Consider the following 22,143-nt stretch of genomic DNA (forward strand, 5'->3'; position numbering starts at 1 on the left):
CATATTGATAACTTTCCTTTCACCCCAATATCTGTCTACTCTTTGCCCATCCAGTGGTCTCTGAGTTACTGATCTGACTTCTTTAGTTGGATGTGTCCCACACCCCAGCCGGGGGTTTCCTATGAGGTCATTAGGAGTAGGGTTCTAATCTATTCGGTTCAGCTCTGTCAGCAAAGAGAAACTTTCCTGCAGTTAAAATTGCAGGGTGATAGACTCCTGAATATCTTAAGCAAGATTATCATATAGGTGAATATATTTGCGTTGGATCAGGCTGAGTCCAGGAAAATGATTGTATACATATATATGTGTGTATATATATATATATATATATATATCTGCATAAAGTATTAATGTAGAAGAGGTGTGTGTAATCTTCTAATGATTCATGCTATTTCTCTATTTTATTATACTTAAGTGGAGTATTCAGGGCAAACACAGATGCATCTGTACTGTCATAATGATAAACTATATAGTTTAATCCAACTTCACCAATGATAACTCAGATATCTTTTACAAATGTATTGCAAGAACAGCTTTTTCATGTTTGCTCCTAACTCCAGCAGAAACACCTAATTATAGAACAACATTAACAAAAAAAAAAAAAAAGAAGAAGAAGAAGAAAAAAGAAAGAAAAAAAAGGCTTGCTTGGGGAAAAGGCTTTATGAGTAATCAGTGCAAAGCAGAAATCTCTTGCTGGGAATAATACAGGCCAGCCAAGGTTTCTGTGAGGGTTTTTTTTCTTTTTCTTCTTCTTTTTTTCCAGTTCTGTACTGTCTGGGTGACCTCTTCTCATCCATCACTTAATCAGGAAATCAAAAGACAGCAAGCTGCAAGACCGACTCTTGTTCAAGATAAACCCTGTGACCTTCTAACACGTTACTGAGTCTTCTGTGGGAGTTCAGCCGACCAAGTGACTTCTTATATTTGGGGATTTATTCATGAACCAGCAAATGGAATCTGAGAGCGCTAGCTCTGTTCATGGCTCCTTCTTTCAGGACAGATGTTATATATTTTGTTTTCGGAAACTCAAATGAAACTAAATTCTACCATATCAGGTAAAACAGAGCCTATTTTTCCCTTTGAGCATATGTGTAGCTTCTATTAATCCTAATGAGCTAGGGGCATTCTGTAAAGAACACCCTAAGTACTGTATTTGTGAAAAAGAAATGGGTTTTCTGTGGGGTGTGGAGAGGAGGTGGGAAAAGAACAAGAAAAAAACCACCTTCATGAATTAAATGGTCTGAAGAGAAAGCATATCAAATAGACGTGCTTTTATTCCCTTTGTATTTTCTGAGGACAGTTTTGCCGTGAATCTACAAAATGGTACAGATACAAATACATCCCATTTGCCTGCTGTGATTAAATTTCTCTAATTACAGAACCACACTTGATATGTGGGCCCGATGCATCACCTCTTTTTTTTTTCTTTTGTAATCATTGTTATATCCATGCTCTATAATCAACGTTCATCACAGCTAATTAGGGTTTCTTCATCTGTTGTTTCTGAGATCTGACATTCCTAGAGTTCAACTGCAAAATTCATTTTTAAACATCTCTGGGCTCTGGAGGGGGGAAAAAAGTGAAAATTCTGGGGCTGTATTATTTATAAATGGCTTTTTGAAATTTTAATATACAATGAGTTTCTTATTTTATTAAATTTAAATTACTCGTGGTGTAGGAGACTAAGTCCTGCATACTTTTGCACAACATTCCTATGATTTACAAATACATTCTTGTTGGAAAAGGAGCTGACAGCCAGTCTTCTTTGTTGCTCACAATCTCGTGGATGTCTCTATGATACCTGAGGATAGATACTTTTGTTGTATTATATTGACATTAATGTTGATTTCTCTTCTAAAAGGAATAGGATGCTGCAGATTTATATCATTTACAGGTTCACAGCTTATGTTCATTCTCAAATGCAGTTTTCTTTCAGCAAATGTTTTTAATTATGGACACTTTAAGTGTGAAATTACAGTGATCAGAAAGCTAGTTAAATTTTAGCTAGTCTATTACAACAAATTTAATCTATTTTCTAGATGTTAATTTGAGGCCACAGCTTTTAACTCACTACTTTGTTTTCTCATCTGGAAATCTTGCCATCTCTTGCAACTCCTTATTAAGGCAATTGTAACCTTTAAAGCTCTGCTCCAAGGGTAAACCTAAGTGGAAGTCAAACATTCCTTATTCCTATATATCCCCCCTTTTTTATTTTGCATTATCTTTCCTTGGTTTTGCCATCTTTTCTAATCTACATTTTCATTGCCACTATTTGTGGTTGTACTTTGGACTGAGTCATTCCCCGATAAATGAGTCAGACCCGTGTTTCTGAGCAACCATGTTTCCTGCTCCTGAGAAGTTCACCATGCACTACAGGATCTCAGCGTGTGAGAACACAGAATGGCAATGCAATCTGAAAAGACATGACTTTGAAGCCATGATTAGCTTGAAGAAAGAATGAAATATCAATGTGAGCAATAGGAAGGCTTCACAAAAGAGGTGAAACTTGTGCTGAGACTTGAAGATATTAACAATAACAAAACAATTAAATTTAAAAATAAAATTTGTGAAATGACATTTTCTGTGCTAGGCACTGCTCTAAGTACTTAAACTGAATTAACTCCTTTAAATCTTAAGAACCCTGTGAAGTACCACCTGTTATCCCTATTTTATAGATAAGGAAACTGAGGCACAGAAAACTTAGCTAACTTGACCAAGGTCAGGGAGGGAGAATTTATTTTCCAAAGACGCTGTAGTAGTGTCTTCTCTTCCACATGTTCTTCTTAAACTTGGCTGTTCCCATATTAAGAGAAGACTAGGAGTTCCCCTGTGATGTAGTGGGTTAAGCATCAGGCATTGTCACTGCTACAGTGTGGGTTCAATCCCTGGCCTGGGAACTTCCACATGTTCCTGATGTGGCCAAAAAGAGAGAGGGAAGAAGAAGAAGTCTAGTTCCTCTGCTTGAATCTGGATGGATTTGGGACTCTGATGAAACCAATAGGATGTGGCAGAAGTGACACTGAGTGACTTCCAAGGCTGGGTCAGGAAGAAAAATGCAACAACCACTTTGATCCCTGAAACACTCATGGTGAGCTGCCATGCTGATAGTCTGGCTGCCTAAGGCCATCGTGCTTTCCAAAAGTACAAAGTGCCCGATTGAGAGGCCACCTGGGGAATCTTGAGATTACAAGGAGAGAGAGAAGGAGGGAGGGGTGCCTTGCTGGTCCCAGCAGCCCCCATTCCCCTCTGCTCTTCTAGCTCCAGCCGCTAGCTGACTACAACTACATGAGTGGAGTCAGAACTGCCTCCCCAAGTGTGTCCCTAATTCATGATCCACTGAAACTGAGACAACAAAAAATTTGTTGAGGTTTTTAAGTGACCAAATTTTGGCATGCTTTGTTACACAGCAACACTATTGGGAACAGTCATATAGCAAATAAGCCAGAATTTGGAGCCACTCTGACTCCAGAGCCACTCCTACCCCTATGCCAGAAAGTAAAGCTTGAGATTTATGCATTTTCAGTCAGGTTTAACAAAAATCTTCATCTTATAGGAATGTGTTGCAAAAACCTCTCCTTTAAGTCAGTAGTCCAAGAGAGCAAGAAATGTTTTTGCTTAGCAAAGTCTTTCTTTTATGATTGAAAATTAAATATGAATAAGAGAATGTTTGGCTCATAAACACATCAACTGATATAATTGTGAAAGCTGACTGTCCAGGGATTGGGTAGATATATGTTGCATCATCTGATTAATGATTCCCAACTACATTAAAATGATATAGTGGTTTGGATGGTGGGGGGACAGTGAATTTTTTTTTAATAGGCAATAATTTCTGAATTATTTCTGAGGCAGCTTGGAATTGAAAAACAGAAATTGCTTTGGATCCAGAAAGCTTGGATTTTAGTTGAGCTTAAATTTCAACCTCACCTTTAGTTTATTTATAGCAACTTTTATTAGTTTTTTTGGCTGCACCTGCAGCATATGGAAGTTTCCAAGCCAGGGATCGAACTGAGCCACAGCAGTGACCTGAGCCACTGCAGGGACAACACCGATCCTTAACCTATACAGCAATTTGTGGAACTGCATCTTCCACATTAGCCAGTAAGCTTAGTATGGGAAGGTAGCTTATCTTTTAGAAAAATGATGGTTTTGATCCTTGGATCCTCCAGGCCCAGCATAAAGAAGACATTCAGGGGAGTTCCTGTTATGGCTCAGCAGTTAATGAACTTGACTAGTATCCATGAGGATGCAAGTTCAATCCCCAGCCTCCCTGAGTGGTCTAAGGATCTAGCATTGCTGGGAGCTGTGGTGTAAGTTATAGATGCGGCTCGGATCCTGCATTGCTGTGGCTGTGGCTATGGCCAGCAGCTACAGCTCCAATTTGACCCCTAGCTTGGGAACCTCCATATGCCCTGGGTGCGCCCCTAAAAAGCCAAAAAAAAAAGACATTTGGTAAAGATTTACTAAGTGAAGGAATGGCTCTATTACACAGTATTGTTAATTGCCATCACTGTGCTGTTTATTAGATCTCCCCAAACCATTCGTCTTATTATAACTGAAACTTTGTACTCTTTGACCAGTATCTCATTCCCACTCCCTCTGCCCCTGGCAACCACCATGCTACTCTACTTCTATTAGTTTGGTTATTTTAGATTCCACATAAAAGTGAGATTATGTAGTATTTGTCCATCTGTGCCTGACTTATTTAGCATCATGTCCTCCAGGTTCATCCATGTGTTGCAGATGGTAGAATATCTTGGGGTTTTTTGAGGCTGAATAATATTCCATTGTTTGCCAGATTTTATTTATCTTTTAGACCATTGATGAACATTTAGGTTGCTTTCTTGTCTCGGCTATTGTGAATACTGCTGCAGTGAACTTGGAGGTGCAGATATCTCTTCAAGATTCAGATTTCATTTCCTTTAGATATACACCCAGAAGTAGGATTGCTGGATCCCCTGAGAGTTCTATTTTTTTTATTTTTTGAGGAACATTAATGCTGTTTCCCATAATGCCTATACAGATTTATGTTACCCCCCAAAAGCCCCCAACAGTGCTCAAGGGTTACTTTTTATCCATATCCTCATCAATACTTGTTAATTTTTTTGTTTTTGTTTTTTATATTTGCCATTTTGACAAGTGTGAGGTGACATGTCTTTGTGGTTTTTATTTGTAGTTTCCTGATGATTAGTGGTGTTATGTACCTTTTCAATACCTGATGGTTATTTCTTTTATTTCTATGTCTTCTTTTACTTTTTTTTTTGAGATTGTAATGGGGCCTTAATAAATATGGTAAAGAATGTAGAAGAAAACTTATCTATGTCTTCTTTTGAGAAATGTCTATTTAGATCCTTTGCCTTTTTTTAAATCAAGATATTTGGGGTTTTTTTCCACTAAGTTGTATGAGTTCCCTATATAGTAAATCTTCCACACACACGCGCACGTGCACACACACACACACACACGATAGAAATAATATAGAGGTGATAGATAAGTTCTTTTTTATCTTGACTGTGGTGATCTTTGCACAATGTATACATACATTAAAACATCCAGTTGCATATCTTAAAAATATACAATTTGTATATGCTAGAGATATCTCAATAAATTTATTAGAAAAGAATGATTATAACCTCTCAGACCATCAGTTGCCTTATTTCTAAAATATAAATCAATAGTTCATAATCCAGAAATTATCAACACTTGTCATACCTTGGACTGGGAAATTTTCTAGGTCATAGAGGGACCTGTACTTCATAAATAAATGAATAGCTACATTTTAAATTTATCTTCTTGACACGTTGGAGGATAGATCAATGTTATGGGTAAAACAAACACTATTAGCACTAATGCGACATCTGTTCCTCCCATTGTCCTAATGATGCATGAATGAAAGAGGATTTGAGAATCCAGCTAAAAGATAGATTTAGAATATCTCATTTTACTTCAGGCAACAGAGGCTCATGTGATTTCTTAATAATCTTCTGGGATAGAGGTTTCTCAACCATGAATACCTCGATTTAGAAAGTTACACTGTACCATTATTAATAAGGCCCATTCTACTTCCTTGATTTGTGAAGTTTAAATGTAACCCAGAATGTGAGAATATGATGCAAATATACAAATGTTAATTATGTGAAGCAAGATATAATTGGTAATTAAAATTATTAACCATGACTAATTTGTGTTGCTGACAGCTTAAGGGAAATATCATAGACCAAAAGAACAAATCAGTTTTAGAGCCTCATCTGATTTTTGTTAGTTGTGTGGTAGACTTATTCTTTTTGACTTCAAGTCAAAGTTAGGACAAGAGCTAACAATTCAGTAAGACTGTGCTTTCCACAAACTCTCAGCCTCCAGCCTTCCTTCCTACTTGTTAAGGGTTATATGTAAATTGCATAGGGAATTGGAATTAAAGGCAATTGCACTTGGAAGGTTACCTTGCTATGAATTGGACAAAAAGAAAAAAAGAAGAAGATAAAGAGTGCAAATTTTATTTGTAACTAACATTTAGAAAATAATAGTAATTGGTCAGCCTTACAGTGTGACTAACTAGTTCCATTCATTTTACATGCAATAATTCGTTTGATTTTCACAACAAACCAATGACGCAGGTATTATTTCTATTACCCTCATTTTGCAGTTGAGGAAAATGAGGAAAGGGGGGGATAAGTGAATTCCCCCAAGTAAGCATCATAGTCTTGACCATACCACTATGGTTAGTATGTTGTTATTAGTTTCAATTGAGAATTTTAGTGAAAAATAGCCTTATAAATATCCCAAAATATTTCAAACATATCTAATTTTTAACAGATAAAAACTATAGTAGGAAGATAGTAATTTTAGAACTGTTATATAACTTCACTGATTTAAAGCAAGTTCGTGAGCTATGACATATGCTTAAAGTAAGCATAGCATTAGTTTCAATGTTTTTGTCACCTTTTGAAAAATTCTTAAAATATAAATATACAGAGTTTCTGCTGTGGTACAGTGGCTTAAGAATCTGACTACAGCAGCTCCAGTCACTGCCAAGGCACAGGCTCCAGCTCTGGCCCAGTGCAGTGGGGTTAAAAGATCCAGTGTTACCGCAGCTGTAGTTCAGATTCAATCCCTGATCTGGGAACTTCCACATGCCACAGGTGCGGCCATAAAAATAAAAATAAATAAATAAAATTTTAAAAATCTAATTTATTTTTTCCACAATTCTTTCTGTTAGATTAATTTGTTGAATCTTTTTAAGAAGTCGTTTAGTGGAAATATGAAAGAAAAACAAAACATTTGTGTTTAGTATTTGAGAGTGCATTTATGTTGGGTTTCAAAATTTACATGGCATTTTTATAGGTGTTATCAGTTATACTTCTCAATATTTCTATGAAGTGTCATCATATTCTTTTTCAAATGAATAAGAAGCAGCTCAAAAATGTGAAGTGAATTGCACAGTTTCTCACATAAGGTTTAGAACTTGAATTCAAATTTAGATCCTCGGAGGTTGAAGTTCACTGTTCTATTGCTTTAGAGCAGTGATTGTTTCTTCCTCCTGTCGAGTGGCTATGTAAGGAAGGAGGTCACTGGATTGTAAGAATTGACCTCCTTTCCTCTTCTCTGGTAGTATAAAATATTTCCTTTCTTTTGTTCACCACCAATAATGAATAGTAGAAGACAGAACTCAGTTGGGCCTCAGGAGACTCATGAAGGTCAAAATTCCTGTTTTGAGGTTCTCAGTTTATTCCTTAATGACTAGGAGTAGAACAAGTTGCTGCAGTCTTGCCGTGGAACCACAGATGCATGACTTTAAGGAAAATCCTGGAATTAAAACCATATATACAAGTAATTCCAAGTATTTCTCAGAATATGTATATTGTTATATACTCCATTTATAATGTTATAATTGCAAAATAAGATCATAAAGGCCCAGAACATTGTTTAAATGCATTTTCCAATTGTATATTGGGCATGTATAAATTTTCCAAAGATGCTGATTACTGCCATATCATAACCTATGGAAAATCACATGTAGCCTGAGACCTAAAGAGAAATATACTAGTTTGCTGTAAAAGTTAATTGCAATAAGGAGCCTAGGTCATTCCCCAATCAAGTCTACCAGTTTGAAAATGGCTATGATACCTAAGATGTGTATGCATTTGGTGGGGGGTGGTAATTTCCACAAAACAAATTCACAATCCTTTAAAAAGAAAACATGCATCCTAAGTTGAGCCAAATACATCTGGTTTAGAGAAAGATGTGAGTAAAATGGAAACATGTCTGGTTTTGTCTCTTTACTCTGCACTGTGGCTAACTCTGTTCAATATTTGCTACGACCCTGAAAGCAGTACAAGCAATCATCAAAACCTAAGAATTATAGACCAAATGGATCATGTGATTTTAGAATAGAAAATTTTACAATGGATGTTTTCAAGTTTTAAGAAAATGATCAAATAAAAGGGACCCAAATTCAAAGATTTGTTTAAAGATAGACATTAATAGCTTACTTGTATAGCTAATTTAACAGATCTTTTATGTGTTTGTAGTTCTATTATATTTTGTGTCCTACAGCCAAAAATGTAACACTGTTCTTGCCAACATCATATTTAATTCTTGAAGTGACTGCAGTATGTCATTACAGATGAATTGATAGCCTTGATGATATCATTGAACTTTTGTCATGCCTAACCTGGAAGACTTGCTATATGTCAGAGAATTTTTGTCATTCATCTTGCTTTTGAAAGGCCAAATTTATTTGCAACCTTGAATGACATTGGACACATGAAACAGCCTGAAATCTATCATGCAGTGAGTATTTTATAAAACTGCAATTTTAAATCCTGAGTATTGACTTGGTTTTCAGAACTATCTTCAAAGCCAATGACTTTCAAATTTTTTACTTATGAACACTGATTTTCAGTTGATAAAAATAATATTCTATTTTCATTAATTTTTTTCTGAGTAGTCGAGGTCACCAAATATGCACCATGCTTTCTTATTTACTTTTTACAGAAAAGCAGAGAACAATAGAATAAAAAATGCATGTTTTTTTAAAAATTTATTGTCAATATATAACTGAATAGTGAACAAACACTAGTAAGGCAGTCTATCTTTTGGTTGATTTGTTCAGTCAATTTTTGAAAAAAAATCTCAGATTGTACATAAATGTAACATGGTTGCATATAAATAGTGTTATAAAGGGAAAAGCAGAATTGTTTTTGAGCTTTCTGTGTGCAAAGGAAAAAATATGGTATATGTTACTATAAATTTATAATTCCATCCATATTAAAACTGAATTCATGTTCAATACAAATTAAACAAGAAAGCAATTGAATGCTTTCTATGAACCATGCTTTAATTTTCAAATATATGATAATAATATACTAATGCTAAGAATATGTATTTAATTAATAATAACAAGAGCTACTATTTAAAGAGCCTACTTTAAGCTAGAAACTGTTATTTTAAATGTATTGTATAATTTGATCCTCACAATAGATTTTTCCCTTACTGTACAGAAAACAAAATTAAGAACTGTGCTTCAAATATTTCATAAAGAAGTTTATTCTTGTGCTTATTTGTGTCCTGGCAGATCCAGACTTAAACGTGATATCAAGAGCCATTGCACTTGGAATTATTGCCTACCCAGGGAACTCATTTGCTTGTTACAGTTAGTTGTCTTTAAAGAATGTCTACTTTAGCTTTGGCAGGAGGTTCTTGGTATAGATGGTATGGCATCCTTTCCTTTCATCAAATCTTCTGTACATAAGCATGGGTCTAGTTTACAGCGGAATAGTAGTCTCTTGCATACCTTTCACAGAGTGTATTCTAGAATGCTGTCCTTATCATTTGACTGTGAAGAGTCCTCTGGAGATCAGAAGCATTTGCACGTATTGCTGCTTTCTTAAATGTGGAACATCCAACTCTGTGGATGACGCAGCCTTGGCCACGGGAAATGCCAGCATTCTTTGCCATTGAGCAGCTTTAAGCTCTTTACAAAGCAGCTTTTAATAAGTTAAATTTTAGTCATTCATCTTTTTAAAAAACCACACTGCATATTCTAAAATTCAAGTGAACACACTGAAAGTGTGCACCATGGTAGGGAGTATATAAAAAAGGACTGGAAGTTATTAGGAACCTTTTAGTCTTGACTATTTATTATTTTTGGGGGGGTGGGGGAGAGGGCATTTAGTGTGCTGTTTTTCTGAAAGTATGCTCATTGCAAAGAAGTTGAGAAACAGATAATTGTAGAGCAACAAAACAAAAACCGTCCACAATCACTTCATTCAAATATAAGCATTTTTAGCATATTTGAGTATGTTCTTGTATTTAAAAAAAAAAAAGCAATGTGTATTGACAGATGAGTAGATACATGGGATTACCATTATATATGTATATGCAAGCATTCACACCCTTAGTGTGTCATGACATTTGCAGAGGTAAATAAATGTTTTCCTGGAGTATCATAGGATTAATTATTGTATAGTCATCCTTGATTAATATATGTTATAATTGACTTAATACTGTTTGATATTTAGTTTTTCCTCCTCTAGTATTAAAAATACATAAATCATTATGGACATATTACCTCCTTAAGGTATATTCTTGAAAGTAGAATTGCTGGGTGGAAAAGTACATACATATTCTGATTTTTTTTGTAGACACTTGAATCTCAGAAATTATTTCTCAGTTTGTGCTCTTAGTAGCAAAGTATGGTGCATTTTTTTATCACACCTTTACAACCCTTCCACATTAGTATTGATTTAAATCTTTGTAAGTCTGATAGAGAAGGACTAGTATTAACTTTATTTTCATTTTAAGGTTTTTTAAATTTTCAGTTAGGTTCAAAAACATTTGACACATGTTAGACATTTGTATTTCTGATTTTTTTCAATTTATTTAATTTCATTAGATCAACTTTGTTTGTGAGAGTTCACCTTTCCTTTCAATTTATATTAACTTTTTAAGTATTAATGATTTCTGTCCTTTTTGCCTTTTATGTTTCAATGCTGTTTTCTTCATTTCGTATAGCTCTTTTAATTTTGGTCCCTTAGAGTGCAAGATTTTAAAGTTTATGTGGGGCAATCGCTCAGCTTCTTTCATTTATGTCTTTCACTACTGGTGTTACTCTAGTTCCAAAAACATGAAGCATATTTGTAAGATATCTTTAGCTTGTTTTTGTGTGTGTGTGCTACTGAAATTCTTCCTGAGCAGAAGAAGGAGATTTCCAGTCCTTTAAAAGTTATTTTTATATGCTAATCATTTTGACCAACAAAACCTCTGTCTTTTATTTTTTAACTTTTGCTAATATATGACCCACCTTATCAATTTGATTTTGTGTTTTCTAAAGAGCCAAATGGAGTTTGACATTTGTTAATATTGCACATAATTCTTAGGGTTTAAAATGAATAGACATATGTGGAAAGCAGTCCTTGCACATGATATTTATTATTTTAATATTTCAGAATCAAAAGTGAGTATCTTTATGGTCAATTTTCTCTCCTGTATCTCCCACAGTTATATTTATTCACATTCTTTAGAAATAAAAGGCCTTACCTTCAGCTCCCCCCAGTTAGGTGGAACAGTCTAGGGAAGCGATTTTCAAATATTTTTATAGTGAAGACAACTACTTTATTTGAACAAATTTCAACTTGAGAGCTACCCAAAATAAAAGCAGTAACATCAAATTTTCACTTGTTGATTTAAAGACGATGTGCTGGGGTGCTCCTTCTCCCCATCCTCCTCTTCACCCCTATCTATGCCTCCCCTGAGAGAGACCTGTGAATCCTTAAGGATTTGAAGTCCCATCTTTCAGAACAGGAAAGGTGAAGTCAAAAGGCTTCTGAGCCATCTAATAAAATAAAGGAGTGGGATTGCCCAGTGGGAAGGAATAGGTGTGGGAAAGACTGCAGTAGACTGGAAAACACATAGAAAGAATGGGTATGGTCCAAATGCATCAGTTATTTTCCAAAGCCCTGTTTAGGGCTATGCAAACCAGCATTACTTTCCTTTTAAAAATTCTAGATTTATTTCAGGTAAAACCAGGCAGAAGCAATTTGACTGAGCCATATGTATTTAGCTTTCAACTTAAGTAATTTTGCCATAATATGCTGTTCCATTAAGTCTTACCTTTTAGTACAGGTTAATAGTAGTCAAAAATGGATGTAGAAAATGTTGGCGTTTTTGGAAAAACCTCTGTCGAAGACTTTGTCGCTATTTTTTTCCCAGCGATCCTTATATTCAAACAAATTTCCAAAAGAATTTAACGCCAGCAAAAATTCATCCCTCCTGAAAAACAAATTATTTCCCTTTGAACACCCACCCCAAATGATGTAATCCATTATTTTATTTTTTCTACTGCCCGTCAGACATCTCAGACCTATTTTTTAATGATGGTATAAGTAATATTGTAACAAAAATTAAAACTTTAAAAGATATAAATCTACTATTGTTAGGTCAAATTATTTACTTTTTAAAAATCTCTCCAAGCTTTTTCCATAAGAATATATGGCTTTTATAGATGCAACTAAAACACAGAAACAATTTATAATATATTTCAACATAACAGTTTTTCATGATGCTTTACAGCCATTGTGATTATAACCTAAAATGACTGCATCGAAGTGGTATATTTAATTTATTTATTTCCATATTGGTGAACATTTAAGGTACAATAAACATTTTGCTTAAATATATATGATTTTCAGCTTTCTTTTTAATGGCTATACCTTTTTTGAATAAGCATAATTTTTATGATCTCATCAGTTTATTATGGATCCATATGATATTATGTATGGAAAAGTGTCTAACACAGTCTAATACCACTGAATATATTTTTGGATGAATACTTAAAAGTGGAATCACAGGACTCCTGATAGATGACCTATTCAAACATATCTCCTTTTTTTTCAGCAGACTTAGCTTAGAGAATAATATATATTCCTTATATTCCTTAGGGATTCAGCCTTCACTAATCCTTCTCTCTGTGATAGTCTACAACACAAAGGTCAGGATGCATTGTAGAGTCTTGCATCCCTTTTTAATCATTTCATGGCTTGTTGGCAAAGTCAAGTTGTAAGAAAAATAAAACAAGCCCATAGTGCCTCAGTTAACAGAGTAAAAGTAATAAGAATCGAGAAATAATGTGAATAGGCATTCTTTCACTGGCTACAATGATTTATATGGCAGCAGACCAATTCTCTGGCTGAGTACAACTAGAAAAGTTGCATGTAATATAAAAAATCACTCACCTAAAGATATTAGAGAATATTATGGTGGCCAAGAATGTCAGTGAGATGTGTTTCCCCTTGAGGGATTGGTTCATAAGTGACGTGGTGGGAAATGCCAAAAGATGAGAAGAAAATTATTGCCAATATGAAGAAAAGGCAGGCAGGGCAGTCCTAAGTCTCACTGGGCTGGGAAGATGCTAACTGGAATTCAGAGCTATCATGGAAGCCATAACCTGAGGGATCAAGATATTGGAGAAAGAATATACCAGAGTCCAGTAAGAAACCACAGCAAGAATGTAATCAGGAAGAAAAAAAAAAACTATAAAAATTTTCAACTAGAAACTGAATTTAAAGTACTAAGAAGGGTTAAGAGAATGTTGAAGAATACAGGAATAGCAGATGCAGGGAAAAGCCACAGTACCTAGGACTGAAGGAGAGTACCGAAAAAAGGAACAAACTTAGGAGCATTCTCCCCACTGAGTTGAAATTCAGATCTAATTGAAGGGGTTGTGGCTAAAGCCCAGTGGGTGACCTAGAAGTTTGCTGAGGTCCTACTGGCCAGAGATGGTGGGCAGGAACCTGCCCATTTGGGTGGCTGTGAGAGTCACTGGTACCTGCCTGCTGGAGGACTGGTGAGACTTGCTGAATGGTATGCACCACTGGCAGCATACTGCTTACTGATACATAAGCTTCCCACTGACAAGCAAGCAGCCTACTGGCGCCTACAGTGTACATGCCTGTGAAACACAAAGCACTGGAATCAAACTGATAATTCCCTTCCTCTTACAGCGTTTCTTCAGTGCCCTCTGCTAAGAAGGCTTATTATTGTGACAGCTGGCAAGAGAGACAAATGTTTACAGAGTCCAGCTTCAATATTATAAAGCAAGTCATTAAAGAGTGGATTTATAAAAATGAAAAAAAAATGATGATTAGATGGAAAATTTCACCTAAGAAGTAGGGACTTATAAAAAGAATCAACCGTGTATAGTAGAAATGAAAAAGACAGTAACTATAATGGAGAATGCAGTAGATGGAATTTATGGTATATTATAAACAGTTCTTTATAGAAATAACAACCTGGAAGACAGGTCAGTAGAATCTACCTAGACTGAAGCAAATAAAGAAACAGATAATAAAACAAAACAGAAAATAGCATAAGAGAAGTGATGCATGGATCAAAGCTCTTAGGAACATGCATTATGCAGTATTAGAAAGAAGAGAGAGAAAATGGGCAAAAGCAGTATTTGAATGTATAATGGTGATGACAATTTCTCTAAAACTGAAAAAAAAGAACCACCCCACATTAAAGCATATCATAGTAAAACATCTCAGAACAAAAAGAAAATCTTAAAAGCAGACAGAAAAGCAGTCATGTTACATTCCAAACGAAATTTAAATGGTAATGGAATGCTGCTTTTAAAATGCTTAAAGAAAATAACTGTCAATCTACAATTATACTCCAATGAAAATATTTTTCAAAAATTCAGGTGTGGTAACTTGGGGAGTGAGGATAGACAAATCTGTGCAGAGGAATTCCAGATAATTTATGTAGATACCCCACCCTTAAGCAGTAGGAAACTTAAATCCACTCCTTAAATAATGGCTGTGCATAATGACTTTGTTCCAAGGAACATAATATGGAAAGAATGAGAGCAAACCTATAGCGGAAAGCCTGACAAACACTGTGTCTGCCTGGGCATCAAGGCTGACATCAACAGGGCTAAGTCATGTGCTGAGAGTATGTACCCTTAACGTGATGCCATAAAAACTGCACTTTACCTCTGTGGCCTTCCCCCTAAAATGCATAATCTCAGTCTAATGATAAGATAAACATCATCAAAATCCAAATTGAGAGACATTCTATGAAATACTTGATACTTCTCAATAGTATGCCTTAAAACTGTCAAGGTCATCAAAAGCGAAGTCTGAGAAACTGTCATCACAACCAAGAGAAACCTAAGGGGACACGACAACTAAATGTAATAGAATGCCCTGGAAAGGATCCTGTGACTGAAAAAGGACATTAGCTAAGAACTAAGCAAGTCTGGGAGTTCCTTGGTGGCTCAGCAGATTAAGTATCCAACATTGTCACTGCTGTGGCATGGATTTGATCCCTGGCCCAGGAGCTTCTTCTGCGTGCTGTGGGTTCAACCAAAAAAACAAACAAACAAAAAACAAAAAACCCCAAAAGACTAAGAAGGTCAGAATAAAGTATTATAACAGATGTACCATACTAATGTATTTATAATAGTGAGATATGGAATAAATGGTATATAGGGGAACTCTCTACTGTTTTTGCAGTTTTCCTTTAAATCTAAAAATGTTCTAAAAATTTTAAAATTTATTCAAAAATTCAGGTGCAAATATGTCATTTCCTGACAAACAAAATCTGAAAAAAAAAAAAATTGTTGCCAGCAGATCTGTATGAAAAGAAACACTAAAAGCAGTTTTCAGGCAGAGGGAACAGTATTCCAAAAAGAAACACAGAAGTCCAAGAAGCAATGATAAATATCAGAAAAGGCAATTATATGGATAAATCTAAATTACTGTTGACTACATAAAATAACAACAATAAAGCCCAATGGGTTCTAAATATCTGGAGTTAACATAAATCATAATAATAACATAAAAAGCAGGAAAAGCATGAAAAGATTAAAGTATAAATTTCTAGCATTGTCAGAGAAGTGGTTAAAATTCCAATTTATAATAGCCTTTAATAATAGATGTAATATCTGGAGTAACCACTAAAAGAATAATAAAAGGAAGTATAAGTGACAACCTAATAAAGAGTGTACATGGAACACTAAAAATAACAAATTTTAAAGGATATAAGAGTGGAAAATAAAAGTAATGTAAAATATGTGGAAATTTAGAAAAATAATAAAATGGTAAATTTAATCCAAATATGTTCATAATTACATTAAAAGTCAATAATATATTACCACAGTTTAAAGATGTTACAATATTTAAAATAACCTATAGATAAAATATGTGGATATAATTTCTTAAATATATGAATATAGAGGGAGTTCTTGGGTTAAGATCCAACTCCACCCATGAGAATATGGGTTAGATCCCTGGCCTCAGTCAGTGAGTTAAGGATCTAGCATTGTTATAAGCTGAGGCATTGGTCACAGATGTGGTTTAAATCTGGTGTTGATGTGGCTGTGGTATAGACTGGCAACTGCAGCTCCAATTCGACCCCTAGCCTGGGAACTTCCATATGCCATGGGTGCAGCCATAAAAAAAGAAAAAACATATAACATATTTTTAAAAATATATATAAATATATATATACAATAGTCATGTATACATGAATATAGAAAAGACTAAAAGTAATGTTTAGATAATAAGATGCCATGCAAACACAAACCAGAAGAAAACCGATATAGCTACTAATATCACAAAACTTCAATTTCCTTGCAAGACATTTGGTCTTGTACAAAACATCCATGAACATATTTGGTTCAATGCCAGATGGTTTTGGACAAGACCAAGCATCTGTGAACTTTTGGTGCGGACCAAATGCCTTATGGAAGTTTTGAACAAGATGTTTTGGCTTGGACAAAATAACTTAGGCATGTTTTAGATAGGATCGTATTTGCTGACACCTGAACCTTAATGAAAGAAAGGTAGGTAGATTTGGGAGTTTTCTTTGTGGATCAGTGGTTAATAAACCTGTCTAGGATCCACAGGGATGTGGGTTCAATCCCTGGCCTCGCTCAATGGGTTAAGGATCCGGCTTTGTCATGAGCTGTGGTGTAGGTCGCAGACATGGCTTGGATCCTGAGTGGCTGTGGCTGTGGTGTAGGCCAACAGGTGTAGCTCTGACTTTATCCCTAGCCTAGGAACCTCAATATGCCACAAAATAGCAAAATTAAAAATAAATAAATAAATAAATAAATAAAAGAAAAGTAGGTACATGAAATAGGAACATTTTATAATAACAAAGGGTTAATCTGTTGGAAGATGTGGTGATTTTAAACTTGTATGCTGCTCATAACAAGACTTCAAAATATATGAAACAAAAATTGCAGTTAGAAAAAGACACATAAAATCAAATAGAATTTACTGTGCTTCTCTCACTGATATATAGCAAGCATATAAAAATTCCTAAGAATATAAAAATATTAGAAACATGATTAATGAACTTGAGCTAATTGTACACTTGTGCATATTTGAAATATATGTGTATAAATATGTGTATTTATACATAATTTGTATGTGCATATATTTATACATACAGAAAACGTAGCACCTGGTGATTATAGAACACACTTTATTTTCCATGGTTTTTTTAGAACAAAATTATCCATGTGCTGACGTCTAAAGCAAGACAACGAATTTTGAAGACTTGAAATCATGAGGAGCACATTCTCTTTCCACAGTGGAATTTAATCTAGCATTACATAATAACAAAATGATAGTTCCACAAATGTTTGAAAAACCCTCCAAAATACCTCAAAATCATCCAAACAAAAAATGTTAATTTAGGTTAGGAAATAAAATTTTAATTAAATGATACTTAAATCATCAAACAACAAAATCTTTGGGATGCAGCTAAATGCTTTATTTTTAGGAAAATGTATAGCCATAAATGAAAAGGGTTTAGAGCTTGGCTCATTATGCATTTATAGATACAGGAAATATTTTGAAATGAGAAAGGCCAAAAATCAGTTGTCTAAATTTCTGTATCGAGAACTTAGAGCAGTGAAATCAATAGAGCCAAAAATCTGTTTTTAGAGAAGATGCAGATAGATACATAGATATATAGGTACCAAATCTGGTCAAGGAATAAAGAAAAAACACACATTATTTACTTCAGGAATAGGAAAGGAGACCTTGATACAAATTGAACAGACATTAAAAAGGCAGTATGAGCAACCTAACAGGAAGATATTTGAAAAGTTATATGAAATGGACAAATTCTTCAAAATACATAATTTATACAATATGATTAAATAAAAGTGTAAATATTCTTATGTCTACTGAAGAAATGGAATCCGTAGTTAAAAGTCTACACACACACACACGTACACACACATTTCTAGGCCAAGTGGCATCATAAGTGACTTCTTTTGAACATTTAAGGAAGGAAGACAATCTCAAACAGATTATTTCAGATAATAGAAAAAGAGGAAAAACTTCCTCATTTGTTCTGTGCCTCCAGTATGACCTGGATGACAAAGGCTAACAAGAATATTACAAGAAAGAAAAAGTGGTGGAAAACATCTCTCATGAGTAAGTGATAAAAATCCTAAACAAAATAGTAGCTAACTGAATCCAGGAATATATAAATAATGGTAGTTTCTCATTACTAGGTTATTATCAGGGATGCCAAAAAAATCAATCAGTGGTATTTATCACATTAACAGAATTAACAAAAAAAAAGTAATTATCCTTATAGATTCAGAAAAAGCAGTGGATAACACATTATTTATAGTACAAATATCTAAGAAACTAGAAGTAGAAAGGAACTCTCTTAATCTGATAAAATTATTTTTAAAAACTCTACAATACACATCATACCTCTAGTGGAATATTAAAAATCTATCCTTTTGAATTCAGAAGAAAGACAGGGATAATCACTGCCACCATTTCTATTTAACATTCTACTTGACCCACTAGTGAAGGAACCAGTATTTTAAGAATTAGACAAATGGACAAAATATTTGAACAAGCACTTCATCAAGATGATATTCAAATGGCCAATAACACACAAAAAGGTGCTTAACCTAATTAATCATCAGGAAAATGCAAATTAAAATCACAATGTGATACTATTATACACTCCCCAGAAGAGCTAAAATGAAAAACAAAACAGAATATCCCAAACATTGGCAGGGATGAATAGCATCTGGTCTCTAATACACCACTGGTGGAAGTGTAAATTAGAATAACCTCTTCAGAAGACTATTTGGCTGTCACTACTAAAGCAGAGCATTTCATATCTTTTGACCCAGCAATTCCAGTCCTAGATATATGACCCAACAGAAGCTATATTTCAGTTCATTGAAGGCATGCATAAGAATATTCAGAGCAACACTCTTTAGAATAACCAAAAATAAGAAAATAGGCAAATTTCCATCAGCTGTGAAATGCATAAATATGATGAGTGGAATAGTGGAGTTCCCTGGTGACTTAATATGTTAAGAATCCAGGGAGTTCCTGTCGTGGCGCAGTGGTTAACGAATCCAACTAGGAACCATGAGGTTGCGGGTTCAGTCCCTGCCCTTGCTCAGTGGGTTAACGATCCGGCGTTGCCGTGAGCTGTGGTGTAGGTTGCAGACGCGGCTCGGATCCCGCGTTGCTGTGGCTCTGGCGTAGGCCAGTGGCTACAGCTCTGATTGGACCCCTAGCCTGGGAACCTCCATATGCCGTGAGAGCGGCCCAAGAAATAGCAAAAAGACAAAAAAAAAAAAAAAGAATCCAGCACTGTCACCTCTGTGGCTCAGATCACTGCTGTGGTATGGGTTCAATTCCTGGCCTGGGAACTTCTGCATGCCAGTGGTGCAACCAAATAAAAAAAAAGGTGGTATATTCATAGATTTAAATGATATACAGGAATAAGAATGAACAAACTACAAGTATCATCTCATAATCTCATGAACAGAATGCTGGATAAAAGACAGATACACAAAAATATGCATAGTATTATATATATATATATATATTTCAAAAAGACAAAACTAACCTGTAGTGTTAAAGATCAGAATAGCTTTTACTTTCAGTTAGGCAGGGTGTTACTTGGGTCCTAGCAGTGGTCTATTTCTTGGGGTTGTATTACTATATTTTATTTCGGAAAAGTCATCAAACTGTATTTCTAAGACGTATATTTTTCTATATATATGAGACATTTCAGTGAAAAGTTATCTAAAAACAAAAAAAAGCCGTCTCAACAGCTGAAAAGCCAGGCCTCAGACAAGATCAGTTCTGTCTATTTGAGGTGAGGTACACACCACACCTCACTCTGCTTGATACTTCCTGGTTCTTTCAGCATCGGTTCTCTGCCCTCATGGTTCCATCATTATGGAGACTCAGTTCCTCTTTGCTGGTGCTTCGGCTTTGTTAGTTTCTTTGTCTGGTCCTAACTCATTCTCCCCCTTTCCCTCTGTCTCTCTCTCTTTTATCCTTACCTGTCCCTCCCCACTTCCTCTCTGCCCTCTCCACCCTCTCTCTCTTCTAGCCACACTCACTTGCGAAACAAATACTATTGTCAGCTAGTCAACACGTAGTAGAAGTGGTTACTTTGAACAGAACAGGCCAATCACCATCAAACCTACAGATGGGTTGTAATGTCTTATCAGTGGAAGCTGAATGGGGGTGTGCAAAAAACTGAGCCCTATCTGTAAAGATGCTTTCTGGCCACAGGTTAAGAAGTGGCCTGTGGACATATCCAGCACGCAGACACAACCATATCACACTTCTCTTTGGTCCTCAACCCCAGCTGGATTTTGGGAACCATGGAACTACCCTTTTACCTTTCCCATACTACCTAGCACAATGCCAAATACACTGTGGTGGGTGCTCAATAATTATTTATCTGTGAAGCCAGTAAGAATATTTTAAGTGGATAAATAGGTGACTTGGTATTCTGATTGCTAGTTCCTCATTTTCTTCCCAATTCCATCCTTAAATGATGACTTGGATGCAAAATTTCTGGATCTGTATCATAAGCCTCCAAATTCCATAAGATTAGACAACTTCTTAGTACACTGTTCAAAAATATTTCAAATACTAAAGATTATGACCTGTCTTTTTCTTTACATCAAGACTAGAGTGATTGATAAATCAATCAGTCAATCAATCAATCAATCAATCAGAGTTCCCTGTTTGCTCAGCAGGTTAGGGGTCTGGCATTTTCAGTTCTGTGGCTCGGGTTCAGTCTCTGGCCTGGGCATTTCCACATGCTGTAGGCACAGCCAAAAAAAGAAAAAGGAAAAAAAAAAGACTAGAGTGTGTTAACTCTAATTAAAATGAGATAATATAGTTTTATCTCATTTCACCCAAGGTCAAAGAATGATGTCACTCTGTAATGGTACACTTAGGAGAGCCACTGAAGACTTTATGTGTGTCTAGTTATAGGGAGCTAATTCTGTTTAAATATTCATTTGCAGATATAAATGAATGTACCACTGACAATGGAGGCTGTCAGGACCAATGCTGTAATACAATTGGCAGCTATTACTGCAAGTGTCAAGCTGGCCAGAAGCTGGAGAAAGATGGCAGAGGATGTGAAGGTAACAGTTAGGACTGTCTGTTTCCTGATAAGGAAAGAGAACATCCAATGCAAAAGAGGGGGTTGTCTTTAATCCAGAGCCAGTCGAAATGCCTGTGCTGAATGTTGTCAAGAGCACAGATCTTCCTCTCATGTCTAGATTATAAAATTGTAACCTTAAGAACACTTCAAGTAGCTTATTATAAGAAACATGTGATTATACGCTGGTTTGGTTGTGTCATGTTCTGATTATGGAATTTCAATCGTTCATTTAAATCCCTGGGTAAAGTACACATTTGTGAAAGCATTTCGTTTAATTCTAAAGTGAAAATGGTGCTTATTATAAAATACTTATATATTGTTACAATGGAGATGGAGGGACACAAAACTAACCACAGGAATCATAGTCTTGGTGTAGAATTAGTCCCCCTCCCCACAACTTCCATTTTCAGTCTCCTTTTGAAATTAATTTCTTCTTTCTTTTATTTATTAATTCATCATTATGTTCATCTGACAATCATCAAGTAACTGCTCTGTATCAGGCATTATTCCATGCTATGGGGATAAAAAATTAATGAGAAATAAATTCTGCCCTGGAGGAGCTCACTGATTAGAGGCAAAGATTGAAACATAAGCCAAAACTTTACAGAAGAGTGTTTTAAAGCATTATAGAATGAGGTTAAGTGCACTGGATTCAAAGAGACCTGGATTTGA

At 35.3% G+C, this 22,143-nt stretch overlaps 1 protein-coding gene across 1 annotated transcript in view; it reads left to right on the forward strand.

Moving 5' to 3' along the window:
• The window catches only part of LOC125110881 (multiple epidermal growth factor-like domains protein 6), a 587,667-nt gene that overhangs the window by 359,274 nt on the left and 206,250 nt on the right, over positions 1–22,143 (forward strand). Inside the window, exon 6 of the mRNA XM_047752542.1 lies at positions 21,329–21,451. Coding sequence (XP_047608498.1) covers positions 21,329–21,451 — 123 coding nt within the window. The remainder of the gene's footprint in view (positions 1–21,328; positions 21,452–22,143) is intronic.

Source organism: Phacochoerus africanus, chromosome 1 (genome assembly GCF_016906955.1).
Source record: "Phacochoerus africanus isolate WHEZ1 chromosome 1, ROS_Pafr_v1, whole genome shotgun sequence".
In the NCBI taxonomy this organism is placed as follows: domain Eukaryota; kingdom Metazoa; phylum Chordata; class Mammalia; order Artiodactyla; family Suidae; genus Phacochoerus; species Phacochoerus africanus.